The sequence below is a fragment of the Leptonychotes weddellii genome, chromosome 5 (assembly GCF_054177405.1).
Source record: "Leptonychotes weddellii isolate Sample4059 chromosome 5, ASM5417740v2, whole genome shotgun sequence".
NCBI classification, from domain to species: domain Eukaryota; kingdom Metazoa; phylum Chordata; class Mammalia; order Carnivora; family Phocidae; genus Leptonychotes; species Leptonychotes weddellii.
In genome coordinates, this window is record NC_138373.1 from 21,545,132 (window position 1) to 21,566,990 (window position 21,859).

General features: G+C 45.4%; 1 protein-coding gene across 1 annotated transcript in view; it reads left to right on the forward strand.

The window, feature by feature from the left end:
* Nucleotides 1-14,991, forward strand: part of GP2 (glycoprotein 2) — a 17,789-nt gene extending 2,798 nt beyond the window's left edge. Inside the window, exons 3-11 of the mRNA XM_081819902.1 lie at nt 2,252-2,638; nt 3,510-3,620; nt 5,781-5,992; nt 6,480-6,628; nt 7,846-8,091; nt 9,147-9,309; nt 10,156-10,240; nt 11,475-11,519; nt 14,461-14,991. Coding sequence (XP_081676028.1) covers nt 2,252-2,638; nt 3,510-3,620; nt 5,781-5,992; nt 6,480-6,628; nt 7,846-8,091; nt 9,147-9,309; nt 10,156-10,240; nt 11,475-11,519; nt 14,461-14,519 — 1,457 coding nt within the window. The 3' untranslated portion in view covers nt 14,520-14,991. The remainder of the gene's footprint in view (nt 1-2,251; nt 2,639-3,509; nt 3,621-5,780; nt 5,993-6,479; nt 6,629-7,845; nt 8,092-9,146; nt 9,310-10,155; nt 10,241-11,474; nt 11,520-14,460) is intronic.
* The last annotated feature ends 6,868 nt before the right edge of the window (nt 14,992-21,859 follow it).

The window sequence follows — 21,859 nt, forward strand, 5'->3', positions numbered from 1 at the left end:
TCTTGCCATTTGCAATGATGTGGATGGAACTGCAGGGTATTATGCTAAGCTAAATAAGTCAATCAGAGAAAGACAATTACCATATGATCTCACTGATATGTGGAATTTGAGAAACAAGGCAGAGGATCATAGGGGAAGGGAGGGAAAAATGAAACAGGATGAAACTGGAGAGGGAGACAAACCATAAGAGACTCTTAATCTCAGGAAACAAACTAAGGGTTGCTGGAGTGGAGGGGGGTGGGAGGGATGGGGTGGCTGGGTGATGGACACTGGGGAGGGTATGTGCTATGGTGAGCGCTGTGAATTGTTTAAGACTGATGAATCACAGACCTGTACCCCTGAAACAAAAATATATTATATGTTAATTAAAAAAAAAGAAATGTGTAACTAGTATACCATACCTACGGTATCACAGATATTATGCCTTAAGATGAAACAAATTTATAGAGAGTCATTGAAAGAAACATATTAGGGGCGCCTGGGTGGCTCAGTCGTTAAGCGTCTGCCTTCGGCTCGGGTCATGATCCCGGGGTCCTGGGTTCGACCCCCGCATCGGGCTCCCCGCTCGGCAAGAGGCCTGCTTCTCCCTCTCCCACTCCCCCTGCTTGTGTTCTCTCTCTCGCTGTCTCTCTCTCTGTCAAATAAATAAATAAAATCTTTAAAAAAAAAAAAAAAAAAAAGAAAGAAACATATTAAGTAGATAATTGGACAGGCGGACACAGATGTGGCAAACATTGTGACTTGAGGCTTAGGAATGGAGGGAGTTTGGGAACCACTAACTTGCAGGTGTTGTTTTGCAGACGAGTCTCAGGGGAGTCAAATCACCTGTCACGGTCATCCTTGATGACCTAAATTCAGCAGGTGTGGAGCTGGATTTAAACCCAGACTGACCAATACACCCCTTCACTTCTCAGCCTCCTCATAGATCATAGTTCCTAAATCTGTTAAAAACCATGAGATCGGGGTGCCTGTGTGGCTCAGTTAGTTAAGTGTCTGTCTTTGGCTCTGGTCATGATCCCAGGATCCTGAGATAGAGCCCCACATCAGGCTCCCTGCTCAGTGGGGAATCTGCTTCTCCCTCTCCCTCTACCCCTCCCCCCAACTCCTGCGCTCTCACTCTCACTCAAATAAATAAATAAAATCTTAAAAACAAAAACAAAAACAAAAAACATGATATCAAGGGCTCCTGGGTGGCTCAGTCGGTTAAGAGGCCAACTCTTGATTTCGGCTCAGGGTGGTGGGATCGAGCCCCGCATGGGGCTCTGTGCTCAGCGGGGAGTCTGCTTGGGATTCTCTCCCTTCCCCTCTCCCTCTGTCCCTCTCTTCTCCTCTCTCTCAAAAATAAATAAATAAATCTAAAAAAAAGCCCCATGAGATGAGCAAAATCAGAAATGGTCCTGTTAGAGCAGTGGTTCTCCCCTGGGGGTGATTTGGGCAATGCTTGGAGATAATTTCCAGGAGGAAGGAACTACAGGAATCTAGTGAGAAGGGCCCAGGAAAGCTGTTAAACATCCACCCACAACACAGAATTATCCAGCCCCAAACATCAGTAGGGCCCAGGTTGAGAAATCTTGTGTTAGATCTATATCTATTAGTAAGGGGGAAATGTCTATGATGTATTAAGTAAAATATGTAAGTGGGAAAAAAAAGTTGTACAGCATTAAACCCATTTTTAAAAATCCCTATATTTTAAACATATGCATAGAAAGAGTCTGAAGACTATACAGCAAATTTATGGTTAAATGACCATAAATTCATGACCTGAGCCGAAGGCAGACGCTTAACAACTGAGCCACCCAGGCGCCCTGCCCTTGGTGTTCTTAATGCCTATAATATATCACACACAAAGTCCTCATTATTATTCTGACCCTAAGGTGATGAAGGCTGACATGTAATGAATGGGTTGTGTGCCTCATTTCTTCATTAGGGTCCTTATGCACCTTTAAAATTCAAAACAGAGTGTGTGGGGGACATCTGGGTGGCTCAGTGGCTTAAGCATCCAACTCTTGATTTCCGCTCAGGTCATGATCCAAAGTCGTGAGATAGAGCCCCACGTTGGGCTCTGCACTAAGTGTGGAGCCTGAATGAGATTTTCTCTCTCTCTCTCTCTCTCTCTCTCTCTCTCTGCCTGCCCCCTCCCACTCTAAAACAAAACAAAACCAGAGTGTGTGTGTATGTGTGGAGGGGGAGGGTTAAAATCCTGTGGGCTCTGAGGATGCTCAGTAAACCCAAGCGCACTGTTGCTTTCCAGATGACAGAAACTCCACCCACATTCATTCTTATGACCCCTGCGAGAGTTACACCCGCCTGGATGAACCCTCACGGAGTATGGAGTACACAGGACAGGGCCAGCTGTGTGACAGGGACAAGAATGGCTGGTACCGCTTTGTGGGAGATGGAGGAGTGAGGTTGCCAGAGACCTGTGTCCCAATGTACCGATGCCAGACAGATGCCCCTATGTGGCTGAATGGGACTCACCCCACCCTGGAGGAGGGCATTGTCACCCGCACCGCTTGTGCCCACTGGAGCGGCAACTGCTGTCTCTGGAAGAGCGAGGTGCAGGTGAAGGCCTGCCCGGGCGAGTACCATGTGTACCAGCTGCAGGGCACCCCCAAGTGTAGTCTGAGGTACTGCACAGGTAAGTGGCCAAGAGCCGGGGATGGCTGGGGGGCGGGGCCCCCTGGTGAGGAGCCCAGGCATCAGCGGTGAGTGAGGCAGATCAGGAGATGAAGCGGAACAGCCTGGACTAAGCTCCCGCGTGTTACTGCCCAGTGGGGATGTCACCCGAGGTTGCCAGGCCTTCCAACATTTCAAGGAAAGCCAGAAATTCAGAGTTGAGGGCAAAATCTCCCGATATAAATATGTATCTCCATATGTGTAGCATGATATGAAGAACACAAGCTCATTCAGATTTAGATCCCATTTGGGCAGTTTAATTTACCTCTCTGAGCTTTAGTTTTCTGATCTGAAAAAATGGATGATGGCAAAAGTCACAGCCAATGCATATAGTGTCCCTGCTCCAATCCAAGTGCTTTAGACTATGAACTCATTTAATGCTCTCACCAGCCTCATGAGATACAAGTACTATATAATTACACCTGATGAGAGGTCTGGGGCACAGAGAGGTTAAGCAGCTGTCCCAATGTCACAGAGCAGGAACATGACAGAGCTGGGATTTGAACCCAGATACTCTAGTTCCATGATCTATATACCTAACCATTATGCTACCCAGTTTCATACACTTACCATGAGAACTGAATGAGCTTATTTGTGGAAAGTCCTCAAACAGTGTCTGCCACGTAGTAAGCCTTAGGATGGCAGCCTCTAGGTTCTCACTTCACTGGACTGGGAGTCAGAAAATCTGAGTTTGAGGCTTGACCCTTCCACTATGTATCACACACCCTTGGGCAGGACTTCTGGGCCCTGGTAGAATGACAGAGTTGGCCTTGGTGGCCTCAGATCGCTTTGTTCTGCATTCTAATCCTCTTCCTCTGTGCCTCACCCCGGAGACCCCTACACTGCGAAGAACAAGTGTGAGAACACCTGCCGCCCGGAGGAGGAATGCAGCTTTCTCAACGGCACCTGGGACTGTTACTGCAGACAGGACCTCAACAGCTCTGGTGAGTGGCTCAGCAGGGCTGGACAGTGGGAACGATGCTGGTCTGAGCAGGCAAGGCAGCAAGGAGGGAGTTGCAGAGGGTCAGGACAAGGTGTGGACCAGAGTCAGTGGGGATGGAACAGAGGTCAGGGAAAAGGTTCTCAAAGCCATCTGCAAGGATGGGAGAGCAGGGATGGAACAAACTGCCAGGTCAGTCTTTGGATCACAGCCTCAGGAAGCAGCTCTGGCATGGGTGAGCTTGGCCCATGAGGGACAAAGGTACTAAGGACAAGAACTCTGTAAGTGTGGGAGCTGCATTCAAATATCTGCAGAGTCTGCATGTGAGGACACGGGCAGACTCCTATGCCAGTCCTGGATTTGCGACGTGGTAGCTCTCTGGGGCCTGGGACAAGGCACCTAGACTTTCTGAGCCTTAATGTCCTCATCTGTAAAATGGGACTAAGATAATAGTAAAAATAAGCACCATACAGGGCAAGCAGTCCAAATGGGCAGGCTTTTAAGGTGATAAGGTTCTTGTCCCAGGAGGTAAACAAGCAGAGGCACATGACTCATGGATACAGATGCCATAAACAAGCCCTAAGCCCTGGATGGGGGTTGGATGAATTTCCCAATGAGATTATTTCCTTCCCACCTAGAATTCTAATTAGGGCCTTTGACTCTTGCCCTTCTCATAAGCATGCTTTCTCTGAGCACACTCCCAGTCCCTGTGGAAAAGAAAGTGTTCTAGACAGTGGGGCAAGAACAAGCATGTGTTTGGAAAACTGGGCTGCAGTGTGGACCAAGTGGTGCTTGGGTGTGCCTAGCAGGAGTGGGGTGGGGATGAGGGGCAGGACTGGAAGGAAACAACCCCGCTCTCCATGAAGGCTCTTTCTGCTCATTGGGTGGACAAGCCCCCAGAGGCTCGGGGTTGTCTCCCAGGATTTGGGCCATCACAGAATCAGATGTTGGATTTCAAGGATGCTCTTCCTGTACCTGGAGACTCCAAGGGCATCCTTGGCAGGTCCTCTCTGATTGGGTGGGCGGGTGGCCTGCCTCGAGTCTTCATTAGTGGCTACTCAGCAAGTCCCCATTGCTTCCAGGCACAACCCAATTGTGATCTGGCTTTTGCTTACTTCTCCATCTCTCACACTCCACCCCCACCCATTCTAAGTTCCTGTACCTCTGAGCTCCGCATCTCTGTACACACACCATCCTCTCTCCCATCACCACACTTTTGCCCCTGCTGTTCCCTTAGCCAGGGGTGCCCTCACTTGCCCTATGCACCTGCAAAACTCCTACTCCCGACCAAGTTCCAGCCCTCAGTGAATCCTTCCCTGACGTAACTGACAGATTCAGATATACCTTCTTGTGTTTCCCTCTGCACCTAGAACTTACTTCGGTTAGTATTTTCATCATACTGCACCTTAATAAGCTGTTGACATGCTGATTCTGACACAAGAGCAAGCAATCTTCATGGGCTGGGTCCATGTTTTCTTTATTTTTGTGTTGAATGTGCCTCACACATGGAGAAGGTGGTTAGTAAATGTATTTGAATCAATGCATTCATGAATACAATCAAAATGGTATTTCTCTTCATTTACTATCTACCCCCCCATCAGAATGTTAGCTCCATAAATAAGAGTGGGGATTTTGTCAGTTTTGACAAACACTGTATCCCCAGTATCTAGAACAGTGCAGACAGTAAATGCTCAAGATGCATTTCATGCATAAATGCTGAATGAATGAATGGAATGAATCACTGAATGAACGAATGAATGAAAGAAATGAGCAATGGCTCTGAACCTGGTCAGATATGCTGGCTTCACAAAGCCAGGGAGTAGGAGTAGTATGTATCTACCCTTGATTCTAATCTGGAATGCAGGATAGCCCTGCTTCTCTAGAGACCCCGATCCCCACAGACCCTGATCCCCAATCCCCAAGACATGAAAGCCCTCCCTATACTTGCACATAGGATGCTTAGAAATCTTGGACCAGGGGCTTTTTTGCCAACCTCATCCACTACAAGCCTAGGTGTGAATCCCACCTAGGTCTCAGGCCCCTATTAGTCTACCCAACTCCCCACTGGGTATGATGGCTTTTCCAAAGGGCAGGGAATGTGGGCTGTGCCCACTGCTTCCAGAGCCCTGTCCACTCCACCTTATCCCCTTTCTCAACTTTCCAGATGTCCACAGTTTGCAGCCTCAGCTAAACTGTGGGGCTGAGGAGATCAAGGTGTCACTGGACAAGTGTCAGCTGGGAGGCCTGGGTTTTGGGGACAAGGTCATTGCCTACCTGCGAGACTGGAACTGCAACAGCATCACGCAAAGAGAGGAGAGAAATTGGATATCCGTGACTAGCCCTACTGAGGCTAGGGCCTGCGGAAACATTCTGGAGGTGAATGGTGTTTACACCACTGCTGCCAGAGGGTGGGAGTTGGGCTGTGGAGCTATCTCAGTAGCTATGAGACCTTAGACAAGTCACTTAGCCTCTCTGGGCCTCTAGTAGTATGTGAGATTACACATGTTTGTTCACATAAAGAGCTTAGAACAGGTTTGCTGCTTGAGCTGAATAAATGTAAGCTATGATTATGATTATTTTAATTAGGGGTGATGTGGTAGGGGTCGACATGGGAGCAAGCATGGTGGTTGCTGACTGTCCCCAAGGGCCAAAAATTATTGTTCTAGTTTTTGATCTGGGATTCTCACTCCCCTTCCCATAAGGCATTAGAGCCACTAAGGGAAGAGGCCCACATGCTTCCTGGAGATCAGAAGGCAGGGTGGCAGCATGATGGAGAGTATCAACCTTGCAGTCAGGCAGGCCTGAGTTCTAGATACACCTGCACACACATAAACATATATGTGGTCTTGTTTTTATGCCAAAGAGAAATGGAACCCATGCCATCTACAAAAACACCCTCTCCGTGGCCAATGAGTTCATCATCAGAGACACCATCCTCAACATCAATTTCCAGTGTGCCTACCCACTGGACATGAAAGTCAGCCTCCAAACCGCCCTGCAGCCCATTGTAAGGTATGGCACTGACCCTTGCCCTTTGATCTATAACCCTGACACTGATCACATTCACTTCAGGCAAAGCTTAAGATGTCCTCAGATTGCTGCCTACCTCCTACAGGAGCTCTCACTCTTTCCATCATTCATTCTGCAAATATTTGTTGATCATAGATTAATGTTCAGCATGCACAAGGCAGACATAGAATATTTTGTGGCTATTAAAGATTATTATTAAGAAGCAATGCAGCAACATGAAATAATGTTAATTAAATATGCTAAGGAACAAAAACACACCACAGTTTCATTTATCTTGAGGAAGACAGGAATTAAGCAACTAATTATACCAATCATTATTTACAAGTGAGATGAATGCAATGTGGGAGAAGCACAGGGTGCTGTGGGATCAGGGAACAAGGGTCCCTGATCTAATCTTTGTGGGGCGGGGATGGTGGGAGCAGGAAGGCTTCCCCGCAGATGTGGGATTTAAGCCAGGATTAGCTTTGATTGGATAAACAGCACCCTCAATTCACTAGAAGTAGAACCAAGTAGCAATTTGGGTGGGGATCCATTTCGAAGAGGCTTTCATCTATTTTGGTCACTGGCTTTCATCTATTTTGGTCACTACTATCTCCCTGTGGAATGGATTCCTCAGCATTTAGATACCAATAGACTTGCTGGGGGATTTTCTGAGGGTGTCAGAACTCCATGGTGCCCTTTCCATCCCCTCATTGCCTCCTGGGCTCACAGAGTAGCACAATTAGGACTAGTAATTTTCTAGTTCAGTGGTTTTCAGACTGTATTGTGTTGGGGCCCCAAGTTTCATAATAAATAAAAATTAAAGCCATTCCTCTTTTAAAATGGATGTTTCACTGGATGATTCCCTGGTGGAGGGAGGAGAACTGCTGCTAAAAACGGTGAACCCACAGGACTGATCCCATTGTACAGGGGGGAAGACAGAGGTGTGCACTTGCAGTTATTCTGTGAGTGAAGGAGATATGAGTGATCTGTGAGGCAGGGAGAATGGGTGGAGATCCCAGAGACACACCCGTCTGCTTGTCAAGTTTAGTGCCTAGCAGATACTAAATGCTTGTTTTAAATGGGTGATTGAATAGTTCCTTTAGGGACCAAAGATGTGCCTTCACCTTAATAGCCTCACACAAGTGCAGGGCTGGATTTATTTTGTTCTCACTGGTGGAAACCTAATGTTTCCACTTTTATGGCTTTCCTCTTCTTAGTTCTCTGAACATCAGTGTGGACGGGGATGGAGAGTTCACTGTCAGGATGGCCCTGTTCCAAGACCAGAACTATACATCTCCTTACGAAGGGGCCGTAGCTGTGCTGGCTGTTGAATCCATGCTCTATGTGGGAGCCATCCTGGAGAGAGGGGACACCTCCCGGTTTAACCTGTTTTTGAGGAACTGCTATGCCACGCCTACTGAAGACAAGACTGACCCTGTGAAATATTTCATCATCAGAAATGGGTAACGGGCAACTCTGGGTTATCTTTTGGCCTGAAAAGGATTTTGGGGGGAGAAAGATCACCATGGCCCTGCCTGGCAGTTGTGTAAACTGGCTTACCTCTTTTGGAAAATAATTTGGCATTACATATCATGACCATACTTTTGACCCAGGAATATCACTCCTGACATTTTAGCCTAAAGCATTAATACAAAATAGGTCAGCAAGATAGAGAAATGCCAATTATTTTTCATTTCAGTATCCTTTATAACTTTGGAAATAGGTTCACAGTTCAAAAATAGAGATCCATTAAGTAATGATGGGCTACTATACAGATATTAACACTGACTAATCAACATGAAAATGGCATGACAAGTCTTATGGGACAAAATATCATTGAAATTGCTAACTGGCAAAAACAAAGGGAAAAGGCATATCCATAGATCATGATTCAAACCGTGGTAAGTAACAATATTAGCTCATATTTATCACTGAGCTTAGTTACGTGCCATGCACTGTGTCACTAAATGCTCACATCAACCCCAAGAGGTATGGATTACTGTCTCCGCTCTAGACAAGAAAAGTGAGGCTCAGACAGGTTAAGTCATCTGCTAATGATATTTAGCTAGAAAGTGGTTCTGGCTGGAATGTGAAGCAGTCTATTTCACCTCAGAGACTGTACCCCACAAAACTGAAACCACATGGGCTGATGAATAAATGTCTTAGAGGGGGTGCCTGGGTGGCTCAGTCGGTTAAGCATCTGCCTTTGGCTCAGGTCATGATCTCAGGGTCCTGGGATCGAGCCCCATGTTGGGCTCTGCGCTCAGTGGGAAGTCTGCTCCTCCCTCTCCCTCTGCCCCTCCGCACCCCTCATGCTCTCTCTCTGTCTCAAAAAAATAAACCTCTTGGAGGAAACCCAGAGGAATAAAAGTCTATGTCAGGAGGGAGGGAATCAGGGAACTCTTTAATTCTCTGTGATGATGTTTTTATATTGGATACAGATTAAAGATACAGCCAAGGGCCTCAGGTCCCTTAAGCTGTTCTAAAAGTTAGACCCTTGCCCCTGTCACCCTCCCAGCTGCCCAAATCAATATGATTCCACCATCCATGTGGAGGAGAATGGGGTGTCCTCAGAAAGCCGGTTCTCAGTTCAGATGTTCATGTTTGCTGGAAATTATGACCTAGTTTTCCTGCATTGTGAGATTCATCTCTGCGATTCCCTTAATGAACAGTGCCAGCCGGTGAGTAACTCAGAGTGAACTATTCAGAGTTTCATATGGGGCCTGGTACCTGGTAGTCTCACCATATATATTTATTGGAATTATGGATGGAGGGAAAGGAGGGAGGGAGGGGAAGAGAGAAAGAGGAGAAGAAAGAAAAAAGGATAAATAGATGGACAATCTCCAAAAAGCCCATGTGTATATAATTATTGTGTCCCCAGGAAGCAGATTAGACAAAGGAGCCTGCCCACTAAGTTTCCTTGGCACAAGACATATTTTGAATGATTTCGTAATAGTTGACTTTTTAAGTGCTTATTCCATGTCAGGAATTGCACTAAAACTTTCATATGCTTTATCTAATTAAATTCTCACAACAACCCTTAAGTAGATTCTTTTATTGACCTCATGGTACAGATGAGGACACTGAGCTTCAGAGAGGTCTTTTGCCCAAGGGCAACACAGCTAGAAAACATCAGAGCTGGGAGGTAACTCCAGTGTCCATGCTCTTAACCCCTGTTTGGTACTGCGGGCTAGTAGTTGGCATTTGTTGAGTGCTGACTATGTGCCTGGGTGTTACAGACACATTCATTTTAACCTTTACAACTGAGAAGGTACTACTTAATAGTAATAGAGAGGTGAAGTCATTAGTCCCAAATTAGACAGCTAGAAGAGATGAGATTCAAACCCATGTTTGTTTGACTTGACAGTAAGAATTTTCTCGATTGAGAAAACCACAGCCTCAGAGTCAGGGCCACATGGTGGGTGGGGTCCCATTCTTGGGCCAGATTCTTGTCCCATTGCAGGGACAGCCTGGATAGGAACTGTGACTTTAAATTTTGATATAATGAGATTTCTCCATCCCCACAGTCTTGCTCAAGAAGTCAACTCCGCAGTGAAGTAGTGGCTATCAACCCAGCCCAGGTTCTAGATTTGGGACCCATCACTCGGAGAGGTGAGTGGCTAACTTCTGGTGAGAAGGCCAGCTGGTCAAGTTCTGAGAGTTAACCACAGATGCCTGGGGTCACCACCCTAACAACCTAGAGCCTTTTCTGCCTCCTCACTGCAGCCCCCACCAGTAAATCTATCTTTCCATGAGGTGCTCTGGATAATAAAATAGCATTTGCCATTTGTGCTGAGCCTCCTATGTGCTAGAGACCAGGCTAAGCTTTCAGTATCCATCAACTCCCTTCATTCTCCTGACTGAGTCCGTTTTACAGGCAAGAAACTGAAGTTTGGAGAGATTAAGTGGCTCACCCCAATCACTCAGCTCATGAGGAGCTGGAGTTAGAATTGAACCCAGCTCAGACTGATTCCACAGCGTATGTCCTTTCCCTTATTCCTCCTGCCAGGTCCCCTTACCTCAGCCCCTTTTGGGTGAAGTCTAGGTTCTAACCCAACTTTGTTTTCTGGTGAATGACTGTTTTTCAAAATCCAGTTATAATATTCTGGGGCATGATGTAGGGGAAGCTTTCTAACTGCCCCACAAATGCTTACCCATCCTACCCATGGGTTAGCACTACTGTGGTGGTTTTTATTCCTGCTGGAATGGAGGAGTCAAAAAACCCAGAAGAATGAAAGCAATTTTTTTTTGTCCTAAAGAAATTAGGACGCAGTAATGCTAGTAACAACAGCAATGACAGTAATAGTAATAACACATGTGGCTGGCACCATACAAAACATTTATATGCATCATCACATGGAAGGCTCACAACAGCCTAAGGAGGTAAGCACTATTTCCACTTCCATTCTCCAGGTGAGTAAACTGAGGCCGTCTTGTAAAAAAGGCTTTGCCTTGAGTTGTCCTGCCTCTTTACTGAGCCCTCAACTTGAAGCTTCATGTGGTATCACAGGGTAGTTGGAGGGTGAGGAACTTTCACTTTGGAATCAGAGAGATGGAGGCTCAAATCCCAGCTTTACTACCTACAACAAGGTCAACTTAGCCTTGGTCAACTGAGCCTCAGTCTTCTCACAAATATTTTCCTCACAAATCTGCTGGAAGAACTAAGTTTCAAATGCATGAAATGGGCTTAGAAATGGAACTGCTAAATAAAAGACACCTCAACAGTGTGGGTGGCCAGGTCAGTGGCCGTGGTGGCCAGGTCCAGGAGGACTTGGAGCAGCTACAGCCACAGTGCCAGTCACAGGCACATGACTGAGGAAACCTTCACCTCTGCTCTTGTCCCCAGGCACTCCGTCTCTTGGCGTCGTGAACGGAACCCCCAACTCTGCAGGTACATCGTTATCTCCTGCCTTATCCCACTGCCCTCCCTCCCAACCCTCTCTTCTTCCTCTTTTCAATTCAGTGCACATTGATTTAGCCTGTGCTAGTGACTATGGACACTGAAATGAATCAGTCCCAAGTGTGGTTCTTGAGATGCTCATAGTCTAGCACAGGGTCCAGTCATTTAACAATAAATACTTATTGGGTGCCTACCATGTGCCAGGCATTGTTTTAGATGCTGCAGATATAATAGTGAACAGGATAGACCAGGTGCCTGCCCTCATGGAGCTTATGTTACAGTGTGGGAAACAGGCAATAAAAAGTTAACAGGATAATTTAGAAAGAAAAGAGGGTGATGTGATAGAAAATTACCAACATGGGTAACAGCGTCTTAAAAAAGACAGTCGTTTATTTTACTCACATGTAAATGAAGTCCAGAGGCAAGCAATCCAGGGCTCCTGGGGTGGCACCACAAGGTCATCAAGAATCAAGTTCTTTTAAGCTGTCCCCCTCCACATTCTTCATCCTCACGGTCCAAGATGGCAGCCAGAGCTCCAATCTTCATATCTAGTCAGCAGGATGGAAGGAATATGGAAAAAGTCACAGAGCGTTAAGGAACATTCCTGGAAGCTGACACCTTATACTTCCACTTACATCTCATTGGCCAAAGCTTAGTCACACCTGGCTGCAAAGGAAGCTGGGAAATGTAATCTTTATTCTGGGTGGCCATGTCCTGAACCAATGTTTGATGGTTCTATTTATAAGGCAAGAAGGAAAAATAAATATCAGAATGGGTAAATGGCCAGAAAAATGTTCAGAGGAGGTGATATTTGAATGCAATGAGAAAAAGGAACCAGGTTTGCAAATAATGAAGGAACAAGCCCTATAGGCAGAATGAACAACAATTGCAAAAATGAGACACTCATATAAGCAAATAAATCATAAGCAATTAGATAGTGCGGCAGGAGCACATAGAAGAGTAATTAACCGTACTGGATAAGGTCAGGCAAGAATTTCAGCAGGTGGCAATATCTGAATGGGGTTTTGGTGGGTGACCTGGAGTTTAACAGGGAGACCAATCCAAGAAATGTATTTTGGACCCAAGGGAAAGCAATGCTACTAAGATTTTACTGCCCCCTCTTCCCAATACACAAATGACCTATATTGGTGAACCCACACATGAAAAAGTTCTTTCCATCCTTAATTCTCCAGTTAGATAACAGCCTAAAAGTTTCCAAATAAGGTCAAGATGGCCTCTCCACACTTAGTGCTAATATTCAGACAACACTCAAAAAAGTAGCACTCATCAGAGAGAGGGGTTAGAGCTCAGACCAAAAGGAGCTTGAGAGCAGACCTCACGTCTCGTTCACTTCTCCCAATATTTCAGGTTAGCGCAGTGCCTGCAGCAGCCTGGTTTCCCAGTAGAGTTTGCCAAACTGACTAATTTCTAGAGTGGGCAGTGGATTCTGGAGCCTTCTGGAAGAAAAAGGGAGCAATCTTATGTGGTATGAGACCACCACAAGAGGGCACTTATGGTGTTCATTGTTTGCTATCTCCCACAAACATGTCTGACGTTTTAAAATTAACTGAACATCAGCCTGTGTTTCATAAATACAAACTGGCTGTCATACACTAATATTTCAAAAAAATTATGATATTCTTCACTCCCTTCTAGGACATCACCAAGTTACTTTGAAATTTATGGGATGGAGAAAAGTTATAATCTCATAGTACAGTGGGAGGGGGTATACACGCCTCCCCAAGGCCCCCAAATACAAGGCATCTATCACTCGGGATCCACACCCTTCATTAACACTGAGTATATGGTCATTTTCAGAGGAGGTATGATCCCAACCCTCCCAGATCTTAGAGTCTAATATTCAAAACTGACATTTATATGGTGTTTATTATGTGCCAGGCAATGTTCTAAATGCTTGATATGAATTTACTCACTTAAGCCTTAAAAAAGTCACATGAGGTAATAGCTGCTTGTGATATTTCAATTTTGCATACAGATAAACTCAGTCATGGTGAGATGGTGAGATGGTGAGGCTCAGTAACTTGCCTGGGCCTGCACAACTAGTTGTAGAGCTATGATTCTTTTTTTTTTTCTTTTTTTTTAAGATTTTATTTATTTATTTGACAGAGAGAGAGCGTGCACAAGTGAGGGGGAGAGGGAGAGGGAGAAGCAGACTCTCTGCTGAATAGGGAGCCCGATGCAGGGCTCGATCCCAGGACCCTGAGATCATGACCTGAGCCAAAGGCAGACACTTAGCCGACTGAGCCACCCAGGCACAACTAGAGCTGGGATTCTAAGCTAAGAAGTCAGGCCTCAGAGGTTTTTTAACCTCTGTGTCTTTCTGCCTCTTTAGTATTAGCATAAGTAATGTTAGCTGCTATGACAAACAATCCTCAACTTTCTGTGCCTTTACACAATAGTTTATTTCCCACTAAATCACTGGGGGATGCAGTTCTGTGCTTTGCAGTCATTAGGAAGTCAGGCTCTTACCTTCTGGTAACTTCTGGCAACTCCACTGTCCCCGGCAAGTCCTCTGCTGGATCCTTGGCATCTGGTCCCTAGATGGTGGATGAGAGAGTATGGAAAATTATGTAGGAGGTTTTAAGGACCAGGTTTAGAAATGGCATGTATAATTTTTACCCATATTCCACTGGCCAGATTCAATCATGTGATCTCACCTACCTGCAAAGGAGACTGGGGAAAAATTGCCTTCCAGTGTGCCCAAAGGAATATGAAAAAGTGTTTGATGATTAGATAGCTTTGCCTCTACCACATGACCCCTTTGCCACTTCCCAGGGGCTGTAACCTAGAACAGATATTAAGGATACTTTGCCTTTCTTGTCCTTGTAAGGTAGAGGATAGAAAGGCTAGCTTGCTTTGGCTGTTAACTTCCAAAGCCCAACACTTGACAGACATCTCTCTTATATTTCAGGGTTCCTGGTGGCCTGGCCCATGTTTCTCCTGCCTGTGCTCCTGGCTGGGCTGTTCTGAGAGCTCAGATTAGCAACTGGCCTTGAAGCTCATGTTCTTCCCTCTGGTGATGGCTTCCAGTCACCCATCGGTTATGCCGGTTCTCTCTCCAAATCACATAGAAAATCTTCGTGTTTATAGACTCTGCCAGGCTAGGTTTGGGGAAAGGGAAGATATTTCCCTTGTTCAACACTCTCTGTGCCTTTATATTCCTCTTTTTCTCATGGTGGGGGCCCTGTTGGCCTGGCCTGGCCTGACTTCCTCATTTATTAGCAGGATCTTGGAGCCAGAATTGCTTCGTACCTCTGTGGCTCCAGCCTTCACCAGAAATGTATTATGTGTTAGTCTGTAACTCCAGGAAAGAGGGGCTGTGTCATTGGGCAGTGCGGGGGAGAAAGAGGATGAGCTTGTAAAAAAGGCACCTCCCATGGTTCCTTCCCAAGAACCCCTGTTCTTACTGCTGATGAATTGAACAGACTGATCCTTGCTTTAACCTGTGTCCTCTGATGTATTTCCATCATGGTCTCAATAGTGGCCATGGGAATAAGTTGTAAAGGGTCCACTTTTGGAGACTACTCCAGGGAAGACTGGTTCCCATTGCTCCTCTGTCCCCCACCATACCGTAGACATGCTTTGATGTGCCTAGGAGTAGGCAAAAACCTACCCTAGGACCCAAATGCTGGAGGAACTGCTTGATTTGGATGCAGGGATGCTGTCACTTCAGAATATACCTCTAGCTGTGAATAGTGGTGCACTTGCTCTGAAGTAAACAAGAAGTCCCAGCGGAAAATGCTGTGTCGATCCTGCCATGGGGATATAGCAGCAGCACCTGGGGATGAGTGAAGTCCCTTTCTGGAAACCTCTGATGGGCCCTCATAAAACACTCCACAAAGATGCCACAAATAGAGAACGCTTCCCCTTCCCATAGCTATACACAAGGCCCCTCCAAGTTGGCCTCAGGAAAAAATGATCAGATCAGGACCAGGCCACAGGGGAGTGGAGCCTGTTTATCTGCCAGGAGGAGACTTTCCAAAGTGCTCTCATGTTTAGAGATAGTGTGGTTGCAAGAAACAGAAACGAACTCTAATTAAATCAGGCAAAAGGAGAATTATCAGAATATATGAGCCAATAGTCCAAGAACAGAAGATACAACCTAGCTGTAAAGGAAAACTACCAGAAACCAAGGTTTGTCTGTCTTTCCATCTGTCGGTCTTCCTGAAACCACACAGCCTTTACATCTGCTTATCTTTGTGTGTCTTCTTTATTCCCCCCTGCGCTGAAACTAGCTCTTCCTGTTCATTCATCATGCCTTAATTAAATATGGACATTGAAGCTTCATCTCACTTCCTAATTCAGGGGCCACAGAAACCAACTAGCACTTGGTATCCTACATTCAAACTGTACAAGGGAGAATGTGATTTCCCTGTTTGGTCAGAATGCTTCCCTTGGTCCAAACATCTGAGGGCAGGTGAGTGGCCTCATCTAATGCAAACATAGCCAATGGGGCCAACCTGAGGAGGCAGGTCTCGAACACATGGCAGTGTTTCCTGGATAGATGCCCCAAAGGTCTACTCTAATAGTGACTTTTTTTTTTTTAAGATTTTTATTTATTTATTTGACAGAGAGAGACACAGCGAGAGAGGGAACACAAGCAGGGGGAGTGGGAGAGGGAGAAGCCGGCTTCCCGTGGAGCAGGGAGCCCGATGTGGGGCTCGATCCCAGGACCCCGGGATCATGACCTGAGCCAAAGGCAGACGCCCAATGACTGAGCCACCCAGGCGCCCCTAATAGTGACTTTTTAAAAAGAGAATTTCTTGGGAGGAATTGCTTGTTTCCCAGTATGTCAGGGGATTCAAAGTTATTACATTTCAAGGGAGGGGTACACTGGGAATGCACCTGAAATACAGGTCAGGGGCCCTAACCTCTTCCCTTCTCTGGGGTTCATCTTCTCCCTCTTACAGAATAAAGGGGCTGGACTAGAACAAGATTCTCTAATATTTATAGTGGAACCCTTTCTTTAAATACAATTCTACATGAATACCCAATATGTAGACATTAAATACAAATAGACTCTTGTTGATGTCAGGTAGGGGGCTTAGGTCTCCCATCTGTCCTCATCCTCCAGCTCTCAAAGAAACTCCATGATAACCCATAGGGTTACCAAGGGCAAAGTTCTGGAATTCCCTGGGATATATCACATCTAATATCTCTTCCAGTGTAAAGCACATGGGATTCTACTTAACCAGAGCCAACGCTGGCTGTCTAACTATGTATGTATGTATGTATGTATGTATCTATCTATCTATCTATCTATCCATCATCCATCCATCACAAACTCTCCCACCTTACCCATCCCCTTGCTCTCTCCACCTATCTACCTATATATTTATAATCTACCTAGCTAGTTACAGCTTTTTGTTTTCTGCAGATGGGCATACTAAATGAATAACAATCTCTGAATGTCCAATCCACTTTATTCATTTGGGCAACACTTAATCTGCTGAGCAATTGTTACATCCCAGACCTAAGGGCCCAGGTACAATAATGAATGAAACACAGTCCCTGCCTTTAGAGGTTCACAATCTGGTGCAACACACACACAAAGGCACTCATGTGCAGGTCCCATTCAAGTATGCATACCCCCTGACCCTCAGACACAGGAGGCATAAACATATACCAACCTCATGTGCCCAAAGACATTTCCACACACAGAGATCCTCACCAGGGCCCTCAGGCCTAGTCACTTATGTATTTATTGCCATGAATAACTTAGTTAACAGGTAACATTTTTAGCCTGTCCTATGCACCAAGCATTATTCTAAGTGCATTATGGGCAATGCAACATTCCACCCTCCCCTTAGATACTGAAGGTAGGAACTACTATTATTCCCAGTTTAGAGATGAGTAACCAAGGCTTAAAGAAGGCAATTACTCACCTAAGGACCTATAGCTTTTATTTTTTTTTAATATCTTATTTATTTGACAGAGAGAGACACAGTGAGAGAGGGAACACAAGCAGGGGGAGTGGGAGAGGGAGAAGCAGGCTTCCTGCTGAGCAGGGAGCCCGATGCGGGGCTCGATTCCAGGACCCTGGGATCATGACCTGAGCCGAAGGCAGATGCTTAACGACTGAGGACCTATAGCTTTTAAATGATGAATTCAGGGCTTGGGCCTTGGTAGCCTGAGTTTGGAGGATATGTTTTAATAGACACGGTATTCTGCCTCTGTTTATACACAAAGCCCTCCTATAGACAGGAGGCACTCATTTTCATACACATGCCACCATCCACACATGCGCCCGCTTGCATACAGGCACATGGGAACACATACATACGCAGTGACACGTGTGGACATACACACATCTGCCAATACAGAGGCCCTCACACATACACAGGCACTGACATTCATGGATACACAGATGCTAGCATGCACACTAATCTATGCATGGTCATTTAGATGCAGACGCATATACCTTAGTACAGAAAAAAAACACATTCTATGCTACACACACACATGTACACACACACTCATAGATACATAAACATATGCATACATACCTACAAGACACAGGACCTGGATCCCACTCCCCAAGGCCAGGACCCTGGCCATGTCTCCTCTCTCATTAGCTTTCCTCTCCTCCTTCCCCTAGTCCTGCCCAGATGGGCACTGGGACAAGTCCAAACCAGGGGGCACAGTGAAAATGACGTTGGACCCAGCATCTGGGAGTTCTGGACTAAAAGGATGAAAGAGACAATGAGATAGGACCTGACCCACAATCAGGGAAACTGGCATCTCTCTTCCGGGGGAGCACCCAGAAGCAGCAGGTGGAAGATGCAAGGAGGGTAGGCAGCCTGCTCTCCAGCAGCTTAAGGTCTGCTTGGGAAACCAGGGCATACAAATTCTAGGCAGCCAAAGCTAAACAGTGGTGAGATCAAGACAGACATTGCTGCAAGATGTGGAAAAGGGAGAAGTCCACTCTTCCTCTGGAGAAGAGGGAAGGATCTGTCCCACGGAGTTTAGTCCCTTCACTTTCCAGATGGAAACGGAGATCCAGAAAAGAGAAGTGGGATATTCATTCTTAATCCTATAAAGGATCCTCTAAGATGTGCCGTCACCAGTTGGGCATAAAATGGGGAGAAAGGGGACCCCTGAAAGCTGGTCATCTAAAGGAGATTTGGAATGGGGGTCCCAGAGGGTAAGTTCCACCCAATCTAACTCATTTCATAATCTCTCCTCACCCCTTCTTCTTCAAACTGTTCCTCCCATAAAAGGTTAGAAATCACCCTTTTGCTTTCCTTCCTCATCACAGAAGATTCTCCTTTCTAAAACTTTACTAAATCCATTCACTTTTCTTCAACCCCACTGACCCTGATCATCTCTAAACTAATGTCCTCTCTCACCTGACTGATATAATAGCTTCCCAGGTGGGCTTTCTCCAGTCTCACCCAGTCTCACCCCTCCCAATCCATTCTCTACCCGGAAGCTAGTGAGCATTTACAGCAAGCTCACTTCTCTCTTTATATCCCTCCAGCAGCTCTTAACCTTCTGTCTGATGAGGTTGGCCTGCTAGAGGGCAGACAAAATCCTCCACAGCTGAGCCATGACTGTTCTCTCCGGCTTCAGATCTTATACTTACTTATCCCTCTCATACCTCATGTTTCAGCTGCCCTGAATTTCCACAGTTCCCTGACTCGTCCTAGTTCACACTGCTCTGCCTTCACCTGTGCTCTTCTTGCTGCATGGAAGGCCCTTTCCGCAAGGGATGACATCCCTAATCAGCTCTAGGGTTATTTCTCCTGTGACGCTATCCTAACTCTCCTCCCTGGCCTAGATCTGATCACACTCCTCTTGTGACCCCTTCTCTACAGAACCTTATTATCACATGCACCATCTGCATCTGAAATGATCTATTTTTACATCTGCCCTCCATCCCCCACCCTAGACTGTTAGTTCCTTGAGGACAGGGGCTTTGCCATATTCAAATATTACTGGCTGACTAAATGAAGACACAGGCTGCACTCTTCTTTATTCCTTTACTTCCAATATAATCACACTGTCATCTATCAGGAGAGAAGGGAACCACTTAATTGCAGAAATAAAGGAGACTTTCTCACTTGGATAATCATGATGAAAGGACCAAATCAGAACCTGAGACAAGATTTCTTGGCTCTCTCCCAGACTCTCACCCCATCCCATTGTCAGCTGATCTTACAAAGGGTTGCTTTCCTTCCCCCTTTAGTTCTCATCTTCCTTGGCCTCAGGGGAGTATTGACTGAAAGTTTGGGTGCTTTTTCTTCTTTTCTTCATTGAGGAGGGCTGCAATGGAGCTGATAGAGTGGTTATTGGTGAGGAGTAAATTGAGGGAAGTCAAGAGTAATCACTACTTAGCAGCAGGGGAAAAAAACAAAAAAGCAAAACAAAACCTATAAAGAGCTTGAACTGCTAGTTCAAGTAAAACTGCTAGTTATTTACCAGCAAAATGGGCTTATTCAGGAATAGCAAAGGAATTGCAATTGAGGACATGGAGAGCTATGGCAAACCATTGGCGAGGTGGGAGATCAAAGGAAGGAAATAAGGAGGAAGTTGGGAGGGGCTGCTTTGAAAAGAAGTCCATTGGAGGAAAGTGAGAATCAGGGTGGTGATGGTTCCTCATTGGCTGAGTTGTGGTATTTTCTCATCAGCTGAGTTTGTTGCTGGGCAGGGAGACATTCTTCCTCCTGATGGAGCAGTAAAGTGTAGGCTTCTTCCTATACTCTAGGAATGCAAGATATATCTCTTCCTGTTAGGGTCGCAATTGAGGACAGTGGTAGGGCATTAGAGCTCCCCCTTCTGGTCTCCTCATTCCATTTAAAATGAGGTCTACTTTACTTAGTTTCACAAGACTAAGTCCAGAATTTAATGCATATCACAGCTGCAGGGGAGGAAACATAACTTTCCCTCTATACTTCTAGATTCTTGGCTGAGACAATTCCCCTCAATTAAAAAAAAAAAAATTAATAGGAGAAAAACAAATAGAAGTTTAATAACATGTATACTTCCTGTATGTATACATGGGACATACCCAGGAAAACTGAGTAATTCTCTGATACGGCTCAAAACCATCACTTTTTTAAAAAGATTTATTTATTTATTTATTTATGTATTTGAGAGAGAGCGCGCAGGCGTGCTGTGTGCGCATGAGTGGGGGGAGGGGCAAGGGAGAAGGGGAGAAAGAGCAACAGATTCCCTGCTGAGCACAGAGCCCAACGCAGGGCCCTGAGATCATGACCTGAGCCAAAATGAAGAGTCCAATGCTCAACTGACTGAGCCATCCAGGCACCCCGAAACCATCACTTTAAATATCATCTCCAGCTAAAGATAAAAGAACATGTTATGGGTGGGGAGTCGGTTATGGGAAGTTACCAAGAAAAGTGCAGTAAACAAGGGTAAGTTTGTTATGCAGATTTAACTCTTTGCCTTCTCCACTGATAAGAGTTTCTGGAGATTTAGAGTCGTCCTCTTTGACACAGAGAGGGAGACACCCTTTCAAATGGAGATTTCCCTCATTAACTGTTAAGTCTTACATAAAGGGTGACTTCTACTCAGTTTTTAGAGCTGCTTCTGCGTCTGCATTTTTTATCTTTTAAAAAAAAAAATAACTAGTTCAAAATAATCCTTATGCCAAAAAGGCATTTTTTGGGGTGGCAAATTCTGTTCCCCTTCACAGCCAATCAGCAATCAAATCTTAGAAAGTCACAGAGAGGGACTGTCAAGCATAGAAAGCATTTGTTGTGGATTCCATCTTAAAATACCAGACTCTGGGAACCCCTGTCTGAGAGAGGAATTAGTTTTGTTTCATAGAATACTTTTATATGACGATTTGGGTTTGCAGGGAAAGGGAGGGGTCTAGTTGTACACATTTCATTTCAATGCCTAAACCTGGCTCCAAATTCATTGAGAAGAGCTACAATTTTAAAGGGCAGAACTCTTGGGCTCTGGGTCCCAAACTACCCATGCAAACACTCCCATTCCTTATATTTCATGATGGGAGTAGTAGGTTGCTAGAGAAATAAAGGAGATAAAGGATGTGAAGTCACTTTGCAATGCATGAAGTATCATACAGATGATAACTGCAGCATTATCATCATTATCATCATCACCTACTGTTTTTCCCATTCTAATGTATTAAGCTGCTTCTAACATCTCTTTATTTGCCCTCTTTTTTTTTTTGAAAGAGTGGGAGGGGGGAGGGGCAGAGGAAAAGAGAATCTTTTTTTTTTATTCTTATGTTAATCCCCATACATTACATCATTAGTTTTAGATGAAGTGTTCCATGATTCATTGTTTGTGCATAACACCCAGTGCTCCATGCAGACTGTGCC